At 34.8% G+C, this 19,649-nt stretch overlaps 2 protein-coding genes across 6 annotated transcripts; one reads left to right on the top strand and one right to left on the bottom strand.

Moving 5' to 3' along the window:
* Positions 1–6,193: 6,193 nt before the first annotated feature.
* LOC113742150 (nuclear poly(A) polymerase 1-like) lies at positions 6,194–13,602 on the bottom strand. 4 transcript variants are annotated; one of them, XM_027269889.2, is made up of 13 exons: positions 13,390–13,602; positions 13,175–13,275; positions 12,366–12,443; positions 12,164–12,271; positions 11,275–11,337; positions 11,020–11,181; positions 10,436–10,549; positions 10,285–10,347; positions 9,859–10,188; positions 8,945–9,109; positions 7,902–8,846; positions 6,942–7,009; positions 6,194–6,410 (listed from the first exon to the last, which is right to left on the bottom strand). In XM_027269889.2, exons 6-13 carry the CDS (start codon positions 11,152–11,154, stop codon positions 6,359–6,361), a joined length of 1,872 nt encoding a protein of 623 aa, XP_027125690.2. In that variant the 5' UTR covers positions 11,155–11,181; positions 11,275–11,337; positions 12,164–12,271; positions 12,366–12,443; positions 13,175–13,275; positions 13,390–13,602; the 3' UTR covers positions 6,194–6,358. The 4 variants fall into 4 exon arrangements, 3 of the variants coding, with proteins under 3 accessions (XP_027125690.2, XP_027125689.2, XP_027125691.2); XM_027269888.2 differs by lacking the exons at positions 13,175–13,275; positions 13,390–13,602 and adding an exon at positions 12,553–12,806; XR_011812950.1 differs by lacking the exons at positions 13,175–13,275; positions 13,390–13,602 and adding an exon at positions 12,553–12,807 and having other exon boundaries at positions 6,283–6,410; positions 6,942–7,053.
* Positions 13,603–14,780: 1,178 nt separating this feature from the next.
* LOC113742152 (probable protein phosphatase 2C 8) lies at positions 14,781–19,481 on the top strand. 2 transcript variants are annotated; one of them, XR_011812949.1, is made up of 11 exons: positions 14,781–15,282; positions 15,395–15,503; positions 15,641–15,677; positions 15,808–15,852; positions 16,436–16,488; positions 17,045–17,206; positions 17,639–17,722; positions 17,981–18,020; positions 18,328–18,417; positions 18,510–18,557; positions 19,173–19,303. XR_011812949.1 is itself a non-coding variant. In XM_027269892.2 (10 exons), the coding sequence occupies exons 1-10, from the start codon at positions 14,951–14,953 to the stop codon at positions 19,281–19,283; spliced, it is 1,071 nt and encodes a 356-aa protein (XP_027125693.2). In that variant the 5' UTR covers positions 14,783–14,950; the 3' UTR covers positions 19,284–19,481. The 2 variants fall into 2 exon arrangements, 1 of the variants encoding a protein (XP_027125693.2); XM_027269892.2 differs by lacking the exon at positions 17,981–18,020 and having other exon boundaries at positions 14,783–15,282; positions 19,173–19,481.
* Positions 19,482–19,649: the final 168 nt, after the last annotated feature.

Below are 19,649 nucleotides of genomic sequence, written 5' to 3'. Positions count from 1 at the left end.
AAAGGCAAAATTATCATATCAATTTTTTACATAATCTGATTCATAATCTCTCATATTTCACAAAATGAATTTTTGGGTTCCTAACATTTTACAAAATGAATTGTTTCATTCCTCACATTTCAAAAAATGAATTTTTTCATCCCTTACATTTTTCAAAATGAATTTTTTCATCCCTCATTGATCATGTGTATGAATACCTTTTTTTTTATAAACCCACGTATATGTATATTTGATTTAATTTGAACACTACAAATAACATGTAATTTATCTCTATTGGATTTCATCTAAATATGCTAATTGTAGTTGTACACATACTATTCAATAGATATATATAGGAATTTAAAACTAATAATTTTGTTTGAAACCCATGTATATATTTATATGATTTCACCATTTGAACCTATTCAATATTTGTGACATTTCTATTTTGATAATAATTTATTTATTGAATTATCTAATAAGTTCATCTAATTAATGAGTTCTAACTCGAATTATATAATTGTACTAACAAATTTCAGTTTAAATACGAAATTTCTACTTGACATTTTTAATACCAACAGTTGAATTACTTGCCTTGTGATTGTTTCAAAATTTGAAAATGCCAATCACTAATTTCTTTTTGTCATACTTTTCTTTTGTTTATTTTTTTTGTTCAAATTTAATTCGATATAAACACTCGATAATATTTATGATTAAATGTTTTTTTTTATTTTCAAAATTTGAGTAAAAGAAAATTAAAATAAGTGAAAAACTAACAATTTTTTTAAACCTATGTATATATCTATTTGATTTCACTTGAGCAGTACAAATAGTATGTAATATATCTCTATTTGATTTCATATGCTATTCGTACTATTCAAGTGAAATCAAATAGATATATACATTGATTTAAAAAAATTATTCACACAAATGATCAATAAAAGATGAAAAAATTCATTTTAAAAAATGTGAAGGATGAAAAAAATTCATTTTGTGAAATGTAAGGGACGAAAAAATTTATTTTATGAAATGTGAGGGATTATGAATCGAATTATATAAAATTTGATTTGACAATTTTGCCCTTGAAAACTAATCGAATTATATAAAATCCGATAAAAAACTAATCGAAAACCTAGGTAGGGACCAAGTTTGGTCAATTTGAATTTGTAAGGAACGTAAAATTATACTTTTAAAAGTGAGGGACGAAAAAAGTCATCTTGTAAAATGTGAGAGACGTTTTGAATGATTTTCCCTTCAGGATAATCAGAGTTCACTGTTAAATATCGTATTGGAATATTTGATTTGGAAAGACAATAAGTTAATTAATGATTGAATTCATTATACCATTGATACAATTGATTAAGAAATGCAAAAAAAAAAAAAAAAAAGAAGCAAGAATAATTCACGAATATTAAGACAAATTTTTGAGTTAGGACAAAAGGTTTATAAGTAATGGAAGTGTTAAACATTTAGGTCCAGTTTGATAACCAAAAATTGAACATCTGAATTAATTACGTGACACTGAATTTCTAGACAAAACTTGCTCTCAAAATTAAGTGATAAGTTATTCACTTTTTACTGATCGTGTGACATGCACTCTAATGTATTAGATTTAATACTTAACAATTCAATAACTCAATGGATTCAAACTTCAGATTTCAAACTTAAGTTTCAGATTTCAATTTTATCAATGCACCCTTATTCTATCCAAACTTTTAACTGTGACTAACCTTTTAGAAATCTTTTTTTTTTTTCGCAAGCCAACTGTCATTTTATTGATGTGCAAATTCAGCTTTACAATGGAGAAGAGCTCCTACTACATCTGCTTTTAGACCGTGAAAATTCATTAAAAAGGGTAGGAAAAGGAAGACCAAAAATTATAGTAATAAACGTTCTTTATAAAGTTCAATATATTTTAATTGGGGGTTGTAAGTGCTAAAACTGAAATTTCCATTCCAGAGTTTATTTTACCGAAATTCTAGAAAAGACATAGAATTGCAAGAACCAAATGACATACACACCAAAAAAAAAAAAAAAAAAAAGTTTCTGTAGATCATAATGTCAACATAAAATTATGTCATTGAAAATTTATAATTGGCTCTACGATACTTTGGATAGAGATCATTGGAACTAAATAAACAATAGTGGTTAGTCCTAAAGATATTGGTTGAGATATATGATGGTGAAAGTCTTTGGGTTTGTTTGGATAGGGTATTATTTGAAATATTATTTGGAATAATTACTGTAGCACTTTTTGTGATGTGATGTATGTGAGATAACAAGGTGGTTGGGAATATAAAAAGGTGGGTTGGAAAATATATTTATGATGTAAGCGAAATATTATTTGGAATAAGTTTTGTATCCCAAATTATGGTGACATGTAATGTGAACTCCCAAATTTCTACAAAGAAAGTTTTCACAATTATTTAACAAACAATTGATATAAAAATATATAGGGAGCTAAATATATTCAAACTCAAGACATTTTTGTCCCATGTTAAAGAAGATTGTGTTCGCTCTAATTTGCATTTAAGATCAAATTTAGGATCGAGTATCATTACTCGTCCTAAAAATTGTAGTGGGTGTCCATGTGATTTTATTAAATATGATAGCAGGAGACATCCATATAAATGCAAAATGCACCCTCAAACTGTCAATATGTTCAGTTAGCAACTTGCCAACACTATCAATCGTAGTAATTTACTACTCCCCCTGTCCCACTTTGATAGTTTTGTTTCTTTTTTCTCACAGTTTATGAAAAAGTAGTTAACTTTATTGGAAAAGTAAATTTAGATTGCTATTTTTCTAAAATACTCTCACATTAAATATGGTACAACTTTATGGGAACTTGAATTGATGGTAAAAAAAGAATAAACTCTCATTAAATGAGATAGGTTTATAGTAACTACTACTTACATTGAATAAGGGTATTTTAGAAAAATTAAAATACAACTACATTCTTCAATTAGAAAGTGGACTACAATTTAGGACAGATGAAAAAGGAATACATGACCATCCAAGTGGGACGGAGGGAGTATCTTATACCTTATACCATGAATTGTTGGCACGTTACTCCAATTAAATTAATGTAACAAGTAACTTTTTATTGAAAGGACAACAATAACCCCAGAAATAATAATGGGTTACCTAGACTAGAGTGCCCATTTCTTTAAGTAATTTTATCTCTCTCTCTCTCTCTTGTACATCTCTGGCCATTATCACTACTACACCAAAATACCTACCCTTGAACCACCAGAATAGAATAGAAGAAGAAAACGTCAAAGACAAGATTATATAAAAACAAGAGCAAAATCAAAGCTTTGTATCAAGGCCAAAAACCCATCAGTCATCCATGCAAAAAATTGAAGATACATCTCACAAATCCACACCAATTAATCTTCAAATAGCAAAACTGATAACACAGTCTTATCATATGTAGATAAAATCACACACACACACTGAGTCAAAACTTCAATATGTAGCAAACAGAAAGAAAAACACTCAATAACATAGACAACTATCGATCGAAATTAGAAGGATGGTAAATGACGAGATTTGGGCCTCTTGAATCAAGAAGTGCTAGGAGATTGGTTAGTAGCAATGGAGGTTGACAAATTTGAACTGGGCTGTCTGTGATTTTGGAATTTGAGAAATGATGGAAATTCAAAGAGACGGTGCTCTAAAGAAGGGGTGATGATAGGCTTGCGAGGTTAGGGACTCGAGAGATTGATTTGAGTGGGAAAGGTGAAAAGCGATCCATGTCAGGGAGTTTGATACGGAAGATGAAATCTTACATATATAAAGCGTGAATCGCTTATGAACAGTGCGCAATGGACCGGTTATACCGTGATTGTTGTGACTTTGAGGGCTGTTTTGGTCTTTTGGCAATGGATGGCACTGGTTTTGAACAGTATCAAGGCATTTATGAACCATATCAAGGCATGCACTTCCCACGCCCAATGCATGTGGTCTTTCTCCACGCGTCCCAGTATTCCACACCACGACTCGCCTTTTTGCACCTCCGACGCTGCTTAGTCTGCTGCTACTCGGTCCGATTCTCTCTTCAATCTTCAAATTGAGTTAATACTGCGGTTGAAAATTTTGGTTACTCTTTTAAGTCCGATTCCATGTGGTTATGATAATATCATTATTGTACTTTCATCTTTGTAGGCCAAAAATCTTACCTTCGTACGCAAGGTAATCTCCATGTAAAAAATATTTCCTGCACAGAAAAAAAATTATATATATAAGGATCTCTATGTAAACATTTTTTTTGGCAAAAGGATAAACTTTCTTCATAAAAAAAATGCAATTTAAGAAATGGATTATAGTTTTAAACTTTTACAGTAGGCCCAACTTTTTTCTTTTGAGCATGAAAAAATGATTCAATAAATACATATTTTCTAACCTTAAACACAAGTTTATTATCCCATTTGTAGAATAGTTTCACCAGTTATTTCTTAGCATTTTATTCTACCCAATCCTTAAACATAAGTTGATTTGGAATTCACCATTTAAAGTTTCTAACTATCTCTTGATTTTGAATACCACTTTTATTAAAAAAGAAAAAGTAAAAGAGAAACTCACCTATTTTAGCACATGATTTAAGAACACAAATAACCTATAAATTTGCAGCTTATGATACAGATTACCAAAAAAAAAAAAAAAAAAAATCAACAACCAAGTAAGAGAAAGAATCATCAAATAAGTAAGAATTATAAATCCAACGAACCTAGAAAGTAGAAAAGAAAAATTTTAAGCTCGTTAAATTATTAGATATTGTATATATCTAAGCCATTATCTTAGTGAAAATTCAAAGAGCTTCTACCATGCTCCTCGTACTCACCACATAAAGTGTTGCCTCCTATACAAATTATCAAAGCCAGAATCATCAAAATCTCCGAAAAAAAAAAAACAAAGAGATAGCCAGCCTAAAAAATGGAAGAAAGAAATAAAAATAAGAAAATATGTATATTCACCCTTGCAAGTTAAAGTTGTTCAATATTGAGAGTCTGAGGCTTATTTTCAACAGATGATGTCCTATCCAAAGAAAGTATCGTTACTCCCTCCATTCTTGAACACTTTTAATCTATCAATTAAACAATCATCTGAATTGCAACAAAAAGAACAGGATCCAATATGAAATCCTAATTAGGAGAAATGGTAGTATATATAAACCAAGGTCATGGTGGGCTAGAGTTGAATAAAAATTATGTGTCATGAATATAGACCTATTAATGTAAACAAAAAAGCCACTGAATATACAAAAAAGATTAATTCAATTTTACATTGGTTGGAAAATATTTTTAAATATGTTTGAATGCTCATTCAAGTCTAGCAAACAAAAGAAAATAACAAACCCGTTTTATAATTGTCTTTCTTTATTTCTTTCTTCTAAAAGATTGTTAAATGTGAATTACTAGCAAACAGAAATTGTCAAAAAAATGGAAATTGTCAATTGCTTGTCTTAGAGAAGTAACGTGGCTAATAAGCAAGGCTACACATTACATATATAGCTATATATGCCTTTTAGTTCTACCTAATTTTAGGTATTACTTATTAATTCATGCTACATTAAGAATGTTAAATAATCATGCCTAATTTTAGGCATTACTTACTGACTAATGCTATATTAAGAATGTAAGATAACCTGATTTCAAAGTCATGTTTATTTGTACAATTAAGAAAAAACACACACTCGCACACATGGCTGTATATCTAACAAAGAAAAAAAAACACACAAACATAGCAGCAACATAATGAGTCTCAGCTACCTGACGTATGACGTCAGGGCTAAAAAACTAGTAGATAATAACTTGGTGGTGTGGTTTGGACTTTGGAGGAGGAGAAAGGAGGAGATATGTGAAAAATTGGAGGAGAGGCGCGGAAAATTTAGGTGGTCGTCATTTAATTAGGACAAATTTATCACATCACCTTATTTCAAACAATCTGCAATGAAATCGATAGTTTAGAAGGCAAGTCACTAACCAAGCTGGCTTAGTTCAGGCGGCGCACACTTTGCATTTACCAACTCCTATGGTAATCATCAGCTATGAATTGTGTTATTTTCCTTAGCTTGTGTGGCTTCTATGAAATGCAAGCTACGACGAGATTAGACTAAAACTAGTAAAAAGACAAGCATGAGAAATACTACGAGTAGTAGTATCTGTTAATCTGATTCCATCTTTGATGAGTGGTTAAAAGGGGTAAAAAATTCCAGAAGGTGATAGACTTGAATCTTTCATTATCATCAATCCAAAAAGGGGTAAAAGTAATTATTATTATTACAAAAGGAGAAAAAGATTTGCTGAAATCCAACATCATTTTTACAACATACGAACAACTCCTCAAGGACCTTCTCTTCCGGAGATGGACATCTTTAGGTCTTAGTGCTTTCGCCAGTAGCCTTAGCCAAGGAGGTGAAGTTAAACCTGCAAACAACATTAACAATTGGCAGGGAGAGACGCAAGGGATAGGATCAACGGTGTAAGAGACATAAAAACTTACAGAAATCCATCCAATGGAGCAAGAATTCATCAACAGAAGTATGAAACTGAAATTTAGCCAAGACTTGAGGACCAATATAATGGCAACATAAAATGAAATTCCAGTAAAAGAAAATATGTGTTGATATCTGTCATACACTTTCCGGATACATTTTTTGTTGCTCTAAAAAAAAAAAAAAAAAAAAAAAAAACTCAAACAGCTAACCTTGCAAACTTTTCAAATGCTTCTCATAGTCACATTCCTGTACGGGTAGCAGCATCTAAAACTACGGCTCTCAAGAATCATAAGAAACACTACCTAAGATGCCCAATTTTCAACTTCCCCCATGAAGACACTCAAAAACTGTTTTTGCTTATAACACAAGTGCAATACATGTTTCTTATACATGAAATTAGTGCATCGCAGCAAAAATGTCCAATTAATCAAATTTAAAGAACTGATTAAACTCGTGTCACCTGAGAACAGGCTTTGGTGCTGAAGTAGCTGAATTCAGACGGGATGCTGGAGGCAGAAGTTCAGGTGGCTTCATAGTAACAGCAAAATTGAACCCAGAAAGAAAAGAGGAAACTAAATAATGTCAGAGGCACTCCAAGTAAACAAATCTTTCAACTCACGCCTCAATTTATCCATGGAAAGTAGATGAGAACACCAAATGCATAACAGCTGATGTATGGAAAGACACAGCCATGCATAGAGATGCCATACAAGTCCAATGGAAGGTCAGAGAGGCCTTTTATCATTCTGAGAATGAGGAAAGAATAGGGGAGAAAAAAAAAGGAATGCCGCACATTACAAGGCCAAATTTCTGGTTAAAAAGATCAATAGTATGTCAAATAGCAGATTAAAAAACAAAAGAAAGGTATATAAGAAACTCAAACACAAGAAAGAGAGAGACGCTTTCAGGTTTGGAGTCTCTCCAATAGCAATACAGTATGAACAACAAAAGGAAGTTCATAAAAACAGTATAGAACAAGATGCAACATTATGCTCTTAAATCAGAACAAGGAACAAAGTCCAATATTATTTCCTGCCTCTTGTAGCATGTAAGTTGGACCGTCCTTTCCAGTCACATGTTCAGTTTAATGTGTCTGACATTTGATAACTCCCCTAGCATCTTCTGCTCAAGGTTTTCTTGCAATTAAACACAACAGCTGTGTAGAATCCACAATTACTACAACCTAAATCTATGGATGATCTTTTGGCTATTACAGCAAATCATTAAATAAAAAAGTCCATTCGATTGCATACAAGTGACAAGTAAATAATTACTTCTAAGCATAAACAGTAATAAGCCCGTTTGCAAGTATTGATACCAGTGATGGTATGTCGACATTCAGAATATCAAAATGAATAAAAACCAACCAAGCAAAAAAAGAATCTCAATATCTACAAGACAGTACGTTCATAGGCAATACCTCAAGTTCTTCTAATTTCCCACTCGATTGCAAGCTGGAGCAAGAACCAGCAGCTGTGCTAGTGGTAAGAGAAACTATAAGTGACCCTTTTGTAGCTGAGGACTCCATGGAGCTCCCTTTCACGCTCCCACCAGTAATTTTCCCCTGATTTTTGTACTCAGGATCATCTTCAAGCTCATCAAGTTCTTGAGGGAATGTTTGGTGTGCAACATATGGACCAGTCATCATCTTTTCAATTGCAAGTTTTTCAGCTTCTTTGGAGCTTAATGAAATGGAATCAGCAGGTGTAGATGGATCAAGCCTTAAAGATGCATCTAATTCTCCACCATTTTGAGAAGAGGCCTGAGGCAGACAAATGGGATTTTCTAATCCATTACCCATATTATCTTCAACCTTCTCGTTAAAAATTTTTCCTGGCATTTCTAAACTAGCATTGCCCAAGTACGAAGTACCAATGCAACCAGATGGTCTACCCTCATGCACTAGCTCACCTGATTCCCCCACACCAGCTATACGTTTTGCATTTAAACTGGTCGCTGTATCAGTATCATCCCTTTTCCTTTTACTCCCACCATTCAATGCCTTCGGAAAAGAACTATCTTCAGTATGACTGGATACTTTGGTTTGTGAAGGACGCCTACCTTCTCCAGCTACTTTGGTGGGACGAGGCCGAACCCCACCGGGAAACACAAATGCAGGTATGCTCCTACGTTTGACATGGCATACATGGATCTCCATTCCAGGCTTCCACGTGTTATACATGCCAACAGCATGCTTGAATTCCTCAACAGTCAACCTAATATCAAACTGCTCCCCCTCATTGGCAGCCACTCCTTGTTTCCGTTGGAGACCCATAAAGTAACAACAATAAAATGGTCTTGATTTGTCTGAGAAGTCCCCTGGGTGTGGATGGCACTGAAGCATGTTCAGAGTATGCCTCTCAATCTAGTTGTTAGAATGACCCACGTGTCAGGGACAAGTAATAAATCTGTATATGTGCATATAAAGTAAGACATATAAGCAGTAAGACTAATAGAAATGACCTTTAATGTAAGTTGCCGCAAGCGGGATTCAACCCAGCCCTTCCAATTCATCAAGTCAGCAGCATTTGCGGCAGTAACATCTATCTGCAGATAATTCTTATATGCCTCAAAGAAAGGATAAAGTTCAAAAAGTTTATCCCAGTTGCATTTGTTTGCATCCATGGCCTGAAGGAAAGAGCAAATTACATAGAGCAGAAGGGCAGCACGAGTGAGTAACAAATATATAGCCACAGGAGTTTTAGAATAATTTTCAGTTCTTCTAGATGGTCCCTCTCACAAAATTGACTGAATTCATAACCAAAACCAAGAAAAACATGCAAACAGAACTGGATCAAGGCTTCAATAGCTGCCAAAGCTCACCACAGAAATATATGTCTATAAATCAAATAGCATACATAATAATTACATTATGCAGGACAGAGTAACAGATGCAATGAGACTTAGATCCAAGAATGCTGTACTAAGAGAGACAGGAAATATGAAAAATATGAAGAAGCAGTCATCACCTCAAAAGTCTCAAAAGCAATAAAGTTTATTATTTTATCAAAGTATCCAATGGACTAAAAGAGATCTTATGAATTGGCAATGAGCCCTAATGAAAACGCCTAAACACAACCGAAATTCACAAATATCCAAATCCCGGAAACACCACCCCCCCCCCCCCCGGGGCGAAAACAAAAAAAAAACAAACAAAAACCCAAAAAGAAAAAAAAGAAAAAGGAGGAGCGAAAGAGGGAAATAAGGACTTGAGTACAATTTGAAAGTAGGACCATTGCCCGACACCACAAGATAACAAACATGTCAAATTGAGTCTGCCACAGGAATGCAGATATTGAGGGGGAGGGGCTAGGGGGGCTGAGAAATAAAAAACATAAAGACAAGACAAACTAGAACATCCACAAGAAGAACTGTACCTCACATATTTCATTTCCCCTTTGAAACTCGTTTGTCATAATCCGCAGAGTGCTTGACGATACATTATAGCTAGAGTTCATGCAGGGATAAGCAGGAGTTATTATGGGCATCAAGTGGAACCTGTCCTTTGGATTTCTTCTAGGATCCCAAACTGGTAGTCCAAGTGATCCATCTTCAATTTCGCAGAGCATAACTGGATTAGGCCAGCGCCACTGTGTGTAGACCCTGAAGAACCGTGAGACTAACATGTTTGGCAATGCATTAGGATAAAGCTGGCATATGCGAGCAACAAGCAAGGCCCAATTTATACCACCTAAGAAACCTGCAACCTGACCATAAGAAAAGTTTAATGCTCTACATAAAAATATGTAATAAGAAGCATGTGAATACTGCAAACTTGGCATCTCTAGAACACTAGCCCATACATTTGAATAAACACCGCGACGCTTGGCCCAATACCTCATGCATCTCAATGTTGTGCGGAAGTTCTGCATCAGCACAAAATTATTTGATTAGAACTATACTTAAACATGAAGATTCTGATATAAACAATAATGCATTACAAATGGTTAAGACCTGAATATTTGGCACTAATCGTAAAATCTGATCAGTAACTCTACAACCGTTCAGACTGCGTACAGTCTGCTCATCAGCATTCTGCAGTATTGACTCTTGTGAGATATCAAGATCCTGTAGCAGAAGAGTTATGAAAAAAAGGAAAACATCAGACTGCTTATTGAGTACTTGACAGTGTAAAAATATATAACTGAATTAAAAAAAATACTTATTAACATCAAGGAAAATTTTCTAGGCACCATGAAGATAATCAAACCACCAGCTTGGAAATGAAAATCTAATCTTTATCTCTTCAACATATTAGCTCAAAGAAAATGAAGACGCACTATCCGCGATAGGCAGCAGACTACAAAAGGTAGACAAATAACATGCACTGAGACGCCTATTATATGACCACGAAAATTGAACCAAAGAAACCTAATACACCAATATTAGCCATTCTACTTGGTGAAGAACTTTAATTTAATAATTACCGAGAATATACCCCAATAAATCTCCAATTAGAAGTTTGAAGAGCTCAACAGTTATTTAGTATTGACTGCTTATTGTGAATTCATGAAGTTAGAAAGGTCTAAGGCACTAACTTCTGGAATAACCCATAGAGACAATTTTGCATAAAGGAGGTCTATTGAAATTCCACTAAATTTGAATTTCAACACAGGGACATGAGCGTCAGGTACAGGATGCAGCTCTGAAACTTCAGGCATTTCTGACAGCATTCTTTGTAGCTCACCAAAAAAATCGTCCTACATTTGTAACAAAAGTTTTATAACAATCCAATAAAACAAGTTTGAACCAAAAAAGATATCTGCACCACAATAGGGTAGAATTGATCCTACATCTCTTGTTGCGTGTCTGGGTCCCACGCAGAGTGTATCTATATCCGCCCCAGGACCATGTACCTAATACAAATAAGCAGCATTCAGAAAAAGCAGAAGGGAAAAATGTACGTATATTACAGATAGACAACAGTGCAAATGATCCTCAACATTACAAACACTGTCAAACAGCAAACACAAAAAGCCTATATAACTCCCAACAGTTGTTAAACCGAAACCAGATAAAATATAGAAGGTTAATTCTTCATCTAGAGTATGCTATGAATTTGAAGGGTCATATGCACTATAAAGGGAGATTGTCAAATCAAATTATAGTGGAATATGTTAACTTTAATTAATCCAGACAAAGCACCTTGCAAATAAACCAGCAAAAGTCATTGATATTAACAATAAAATCTCATAGAAAATTAAAAAAAGGGCCATGCTTCTTTATGAGTGATGGTACAAGTACATCTCCATTAAGGAAGATCTTAGCGCATGAAGCAGCTAGCCTCCAATTCTATCCCTAGGTAAAAGAATTTGACATGAGACCATCAAGTAGATTGTCCCAGTACCAAGTATCAAAAGTACGTTGAGCTTATTAGTCATTTCATCAATATTTAGTAAGGCACTATCATGAGGATCTGCGAACCATCTACAAACAATTGCAGCTAAACCCTAAATAAAAGCTCCAAATGATACTGCACTGGAACCCATAGCATGACACAACCACCCTTTTAAGGTTAGAACTTTCAGTGTATTATTAAGTTTTTGTCAACCATTAAGCATAAAACCCCCAAAAATGATATAATTTTCTTCTTTTATTTTTGTTTTTCATTCTTGTGTGTGTTTGCACAGCGGCGGATTTCAGGAAGCGGGAAAGAAGTTAGGAAAAAAAAAAGCTGCATACCCCAAGCCGATATGAGCCAAAGGTAAATATCTTTGCATTTGCTTCTTGCACCAACTGCTCATTTAAACCCTTGGCACGGCTTACATTTTTCACCCATGTCTTTACAATCTGCTCAAATACCCAACAACCACAGCAGCAGTATACATCATAATCCACAAACTTGTCAAAACTACAAAAATTGACGTTGATTAAACCAGCGAACCTGGTCAAGTCTACCAAGCACTTCCTCCCTACTGATGGCTTCCTCCTGGCTCTCGTACAATCCAACATCTGCTAAAAACTGCAAACGCATACATGCATTACCTATTTTGAATAATCCTCAACAAAACAATTACTCCTACTAGCAACATGCATGTTTGTGTGTCTATAAATAGAAATTCATCTATAACCTTTTCAAGCTCACGGGTTTTGATCATATCATATTCTGTTGGTCCACTCCATGAAATTGGCTCGGTAATGCCAAGTCGTTGCCCGCTACTCTGGTTGCCAAACCCAGGGCCAGCCATTGCTTTGCTTTACACTTTCCAATTTTCAGCGGATTCGTTGAAATAACATCTTTTCCCTTCTCTCTCTCTCTCTCTCTCTCTCTCTCTCTCTCTCTCTCACTTAGTTTTTGTTTTTTGGGGCTTATAGAGTGGTTCACAATGAATTACAATTCTACCACTCTTTACACAAATTTTTGCTTTTCCTTTCTATTTTTTTTTTGGGGAAAAATTTCTCCCTAGCCTTCTAGCACAAAACCAATAACATCCAAACTGGAAAGTTGAAATTCAGAAAATCAAAATGTTTTCACCATTACTGTTTCTACAGCGTATATAATCTCAAATATTGTTCAGGAAACTCAAAAGAAAAAAATCCCTCTAATTCATTAATGAATATATTAACAGGGCAAAGAACAGTACAAGAATCACTCAAGTGAACAACCCTTTCCAACCCAGATAATTTCTACAATTCAAATCCCTAAAATTTATAATTTGCACCAAAAAGTAAAGCAAGATGAAGTAGAAATACTTTAGAAACCCCAATTCAGAGATCGACCCAGCATCTGAATCAGCCAAAATTCACCTCCAGTTCAATTGCTTATATGAAAAAGCCCTTTCTTTATTGGAACCCTGCAATAATTATCATGAACAAAAAAGCCCAGAGAGCCATTAATTGGTTTTATGATGCAAAAATTAAATATTTCCTAAAGAGAAAACTGAAAAAGAGCTAAAGTTGGTGCTTACGGAGCAAGGAGATAGATAGAGACGGATGATTTTTGCTTCCAATTTATGGAGTCACAATAAATCTTGGGGTGAATAGAGACAAAATTGGATTAATCTTGCATTTAACGGATTCTGTTGTGGGGAGTTCTACTTCTCTACAGGCCGTGGCAAGGGCAGGGGCCAGGACTGGGGCCAAGGGCACGGGAAGAAGATATTGGCCAGTTGTCCCAGTTTGGCTAACAAACCCCTTTTTTGTTAGTATTATCTAGGCGGACCCTTACCACTTTGCGTCCCTATAGTTTTCAGGGATTTCCACTTCTACCCCAAAAAATTTTATCCATGCTAAAAGGTGAGTTTATTGTTTTCTTCTTTTTTTTTTTGGTTAATAGTCGAGTTAAATATTTGAATTATCAAACTTACAAATTATTGGAGCACTTGAACTTGACCTTAACATCACTTTGTACAAAAGAAACTGAATATATATACTTTATTTTGTATATAGCTTAATAATAATACATTATAAAATTTTAAAAAATATACAAGTCAAGTACTCATGTAATTTTAATTGAACTTATATTTGATTGGATTTATACAAGTCGAACTTACAAATTATTCGAGTATTTATGTGGCTCCATTTGGACTTATATTTGATTGAGGTTGAGTCCATTGAAATTTTTTGACCCTTTTAAACTCAAGATGGTAAGCAACTATAGCTTGAGTTGATATGCTAAAATTACTATCATGTCCCAAAACAATATTTTGTTTTTCATGTACTTGACCGAAGTGGATTAAAAATAAGTGTATTCACACAATGCACAAAATGTACTTGCACATTATGGGTACAAATAAAAATTAACATACATGTTTTAGTTGTAAATCAGATTAGGCCATTTGACAAAGATTAAAAAATGGAAAATTATAGGGGGAAGAAGAGAGATAGGTTTTGACAGATAGATTTGAAATTAAGGGTTGAGGAAAAGATACATGAGGGCTGAGGGCATTTCAAGTGAAATAGGAGGGTTTACATTTCAATTTCATATAATTCTATAGTTCACTTCTCATCTAAATTGTTACATTATCCTTCTATAAATGTAAAAGAAAATTATTGATTTTCAACTCAATGCTGATTTTGATCAATAAGAAATTTTATAATGTCGATTGACTTAATGACCATCTTTTTTAAATCTAAATTATCACAAAAATTCCAAAAATAAGATGATTTATTTAGCCTTAGCTGTTAATCATTGGCTAAATATTATAAAAGATCTGATGAAAACATGAACAATATGGCAAACTGAGTGTGTTAATGAGTTTTCAAACAAATTGAGGAATCAAAAAGTTATTACTTCCTTTTCTGTGACCTTTATTGTGGAGAAAAGGGAATTCGGGGGGAGTGTAGTATAAAAACTAAAAAGTTAGTTGACCTGTCCCGCGAAGTTGATCCATTGTGGTACTTCTTCTCAAATCTCACTTCTCTGTCACTTCCGAGTCCTGACGTCATTATCTCCTTCTTCTACCACAAAAGTTAGGGTTTATACTTTCTTCAAAGCTGTCCCCGCTCTTTGCTCGTATACAATCAGAAATGGTGGACGATTCAAAAACGACAACCAGCCCTGATGTGAATAGCAAACGTGAAGCCGAGTTACCCGAGTTAGTCTCAGCCTCGAAAAAGCCCAGAACTTTAGCAGAAGAGAAACAAACTTCGGAGGCCAATAATAATAGTAACAATGTTAGTAGTAACGAAAACGCTGATTCATCACAGGAGAATGAACATAAAGACAAGAATGTTGAAGAAAGGAGGTTGTCTTTTGCTGTAGAAGCTGATGCAGCTGAAGATAAAGGTTCGAGGCATACTATGGAAGATGCTTGGGTTGTTCTTCAAGATGCCAGCTTGGATTTTCCTGGGAAACTAAGGTTTTTATTCTTGTTCTTGGGTCTTTTTTGATAATGCGTAAGTGTTGTTTCTTCCCTGTTTTTAAAGATTGAATCTTTCTTCTTCTTTCTGTGAAATCTAAAAAATTTGTAGGTGTGCCCATTTTGCGATATATGATGGACATGGAGGTCGACTAGCGGCGGAATATGCGAAGAAGAATTTACATAGAAATGTTCTTTCAGCTGGCTTACCACGTGAGTTGGTCTGTTTTGCTTTGGTCTTGTATATGTTCACCTTACTTAGTCCTTCCTTTAATTTTTGGTTTTCTTTGTTTGATAATGTGCTGTCTTGGTTGATAATTGGTTTTTTTGTTTGTTCCTTTTTGGTTGAACGTTACAGTTGGATGTTAAAGCTGCGAAGAAAGCAATACTTGAAGGTGGGCTTTTCTTTCTTTTCCTGTTTCAGGACCTTTGTTGAATGTCCAAGTTAAAATTTTGCCAGTTCTTTAGACTACATTGCACTTATTAAATTATTGCTTTCTGGCTTTTTGCTTTTCTGGGAGACAGGGTTTCGAAAAACTGACGAGTCTCTTCTTCAAGAAAGCACTGCAGGTAATCCTGTTAATTATCTTCTCACCTACGGACTCTGTGATCTCTGTAGACTAAGCATTTTATGAATTGAGGAGAAGAGGGTACTGCTGCAACTATGATTACCAACTTGTACTTGGATACAGCAACCCAGTAACATTATTTCAGGATTGAGGATTACTAAGGGCTTAATTGATTTGGTGTGACATTTGATGCATTGTTGATGTTCACTTTCCACTTGGACTTATAATGCATTTATGGAAAATTCTTTGTAATTCGCATGGTCACAGTTTCCAGTTTCTTGGTTGGGATAGCCTTGGTGCTACATGCATTTGGGATGTTGAATCATCTTTTGATTCATTATCTCATTTTTCTTGTGCTTTGTTATGGATTATTACATTTACATTTTGCATCCTTGAAATATGAGATTGAGATCATGTGGTGCCAACATTTTTACATCCTATGTGTGCTTTTAGTTACTAAATTATGTTCCTTTTTTGAATCCTTTTATATGCCTTGCATAGTTTTCATGCCATTGCAAATTCACTAGATGAACTGCTACCAGTGATTAAGCTGCATTTGATGTGGTATTATACACGCTTGACAGGAGGATGGCAAGATGGTGCTACAGCCGTATGCGTTTGGGTCTTAGGCCAAACAGTATGTCTTTATCGTCTCTGTTAACTGTGTCAAATCAAGTCAGTAGTTGGGGGATGTACCCCATCAAGAGCTTTTACCTAGATGTGACTTTGGAAATTGGAAACTCTTTGATTCTATGTGAATGTTCTTAGACTTATTCTCTGCCCTTTTCCATCCTGTTTGTGTATGCAGTGATCCATGGTACTTTCCATATACAATAGACCAGAGATCTTCTAGGCTTGTAAACTTTCTTTAAAGTACTTTATTACTTTGATTTTCTTTAACTTCTTTAAGAACTTTTGCATTTTCTTTTTGTTTGAAGATTTACCTGGCAGGAAGAGGAAATATAAGGGACAGTTTCATATGAGAAAAAAGAAACTAAGATGGCAGATTAATGCTTAAAAAGTAATTTGTAAATTAGCACATGGAAAGATTTATGAAGCCGGAGATAAAAAAAAAAAAAGAAATTTGTTTCCCCTTCTCCAGTTTTAATCTCCCCCCACCCCTGGATTAAAAGATGTTGATCCTTTTGCCCCCCTATCAGTTGCAATTCTATAACGGCACAAAATATTTGCAGGTGTTTGTTGCTAATGTTGGCGATGCAAAGGCAGTGATAGCCCGATCAACTGTTGTGGATGGATCGCAACACAACTCTACAACTACAGACTCATTAAAGGCCATTGTGTTGACCAGGGAACATAAAGCCATATACCCACAAGAACGAGCACGCATCCAAAAGGTATATTTGTTAAATCCCCCCCCCCCCCCAAAAAAAAAAAATGATATGGTGAGTTGTTGGGTAGTTGTAGTTTTTGGAACTTTCTTAGAACTTCAGTTCAACAGGGTATTGCGGTTTTATCTTTTTGGTTAATTTGCTAAAATAAAATTAGTAAAACTGAATGCATGTGTTGGCAAATTCCATAATTTGAATGAGCTTTGCCAAAATAGTTAATGTTGATGCTAGGAGAAACTGACGGTTTTAGATGGCTTCAAGTCATCAAAAGCTGCATTTGCTGGGTCAAGTAGATGGTCTCCTAGAAGAGTTGGATCACCTATGCTTGAGTTTTTTTTAAAAATTTTTTAAAATTATTTTGCCCTCTTGGATTAACCCAGATCATATCAACATTGTGAATATCGAAAGTTTCTCCTCATGAATATCCATGCTCTTTAGGCTGGCGGTACTGTAAGTTCAAATGGGCGTCTACAAGGGCGACTTGAAGTTTCTAGAGCTTTTGGAGATCGGCAATTCAAGAAGGTTTTTACTGCTACTGCTTGCCTCCTGGACAACTTTCTTTTGCACCTACATTTGATCTGTTCTGTTTCTTGCCTTCAAAAGTGCATTCATATTAAGGAAGTTGATATTATAGTTTCTATATGCAAGCCTTCTTTTTGTCCATATGTTCTGCATGTTTGAACTCATCAAAACTTGATATTTTTAGATTCTGTTGTTCCAAAGATTGAAGCGTTTCTCTGGGGCTATTAACTTTTGTTGTGCTGGTAATTTGATTGCCAGGAAGTAGTGGAAAGGTTGGCAAACATAAGCATGCTTTCAAGTAAGTTATTAATGGGGGATTTCTTGATGAATGAGGGAGTCTTCCTGTTTTTGTTTTATCACTTCTCTTTGCCATGGGACGTGCAATTTTGAGTCCTCTGTGTGTGTGTGTGTGCGTCTTTTCTTCTTTACTCTTTTTTTTTTTCTTTTAAATTCCTGTTAAATGGTGGTTAAATCCAGGTGGAGTTTCTGTGATTAGGTGATTTTTGTTTTGGATAACTGTGATGTTGAAGGATTACAAGGTGTATCTTTTTTTTGTTTTATGTAGGTTGTTGGCACTTATGATATTTAGTTGCCTTACCATGCAGGTTGGTGTGGTTGCAACCCCTGATATTCATTCATTTGACCTTACAGAGAGAGACCACTTCATCATTCTTGGATGTGATGGCTTGTGGGGAGTATGTGCATTAGAAACTTTCCTTTATCAGTTCCTTGAGGTTCCTGGTTCAAAATAATGGCATACATTATTGATACTATTTGCTATCATTAGGTATTTGGACCTAGTGATGCTGTTGAATTTGTCCACAAGTTGTTACAGGTTTGAAACTTGTACATATTGGTTTTATTTGTTCTGCCTTGAACTTGTATCATTGCTGCTTACCTGTGTTATCAATATAATGTACTACTGATGAGCTTTTGGCTAATGAGCATTTCATTACGATTAAATGCCCAATTAGTGGTGCGCTTAGAGTTGTATCTATCTGTGACAAGGATGTGAGCTGTTATAAAAGTTGCCATCTGGCAGTAGTTAATTCTTCAGTTGCTCTTTCCCTGTTTCCCAACGTTGTATCCCTGCTCATGTGAATAGTCTAGACTCTTTCCTGCTCAATGCACATAAACTATGAAGATAGTTCATAAGGTGTTAAGAGTTGTGTGTTTGGAAAAAATTTTTGGTTGCGTGACAACTGTGTTTTTCGGTCACCTCTTTATCTTCCCAACCACCTTTTTATCTTACGTATATCACATCACAAAAAGTATTACACTACCTATTCTAAAAACATCCCAAATAATCTCCTATCTGAACACACATTTTGATTTCTGAATTATTGTAAAATATGTAGTGTGGAATATATTTCTTTAAAAGTTTATACATGCGAAAGAATTTGAAGGCTTTAGGATTGCAGCGTGTTCAACCTTTGTGCTCTTCTGGCAGGATGGTTTACCTGTTGCAGTGGTGAGCCGCCACCTAGTTCGTGAAGCAGTCCGTGAGCGCCGGTGCAAAGACAATTGCACTGCAATTGTTATCGTTTTTAGGAAAAAATAGCTTGCTATAACTGTTAGAAATGTGCAACTGAGGTGCTACTTGTAGAGGAGTAGTTCTGTCCTCTTTGCTCCGCGCAGTTTGACAACATAGCTTTTTTCTGTTTTTTTCCTTGATCTTGTACTGTAAGCATGGTTGTACGATATCTTTCTGTTTAATGTGCCATTCCATTGAGAAGGGGAAAACTTTGCCTGTGAGAAAGAGTTTTGTACTACAATTTCAAGTTTACTGTTACGTTTTTTTCACTCGTATTCTGCTTGCATTTAGTTTCCTTTGGATGCAAGATGTGCAAAAGAGTAGCAAAACAAGGACCTCCACGGTGATGAGCATGGGAATAATGAGGTAAAATAATGCAAAAATACTAAGATA

The sequence above is a fragment of the Coffea arabica genome, chromosome 4c, assembly GCF_036785885.1.
Source record: "Coffea arabica cultivar ET-39 chromosome 4c, Coffea Arabica ET-39 HiFi, whole genome shotgun sequence".
NCBI classification, from domain to species: Eukaryota; Viridiplantae; Streptophyta; class Magnoliopsida; order Gentianales; family Rubiaceae; genus Coffea; species Coffea arabica.
The sequence above is the reverse complement of the archived record's forward strand: the minus strand, read 5'-3'. Positions and strand labels throughout refer to the sequence as shown.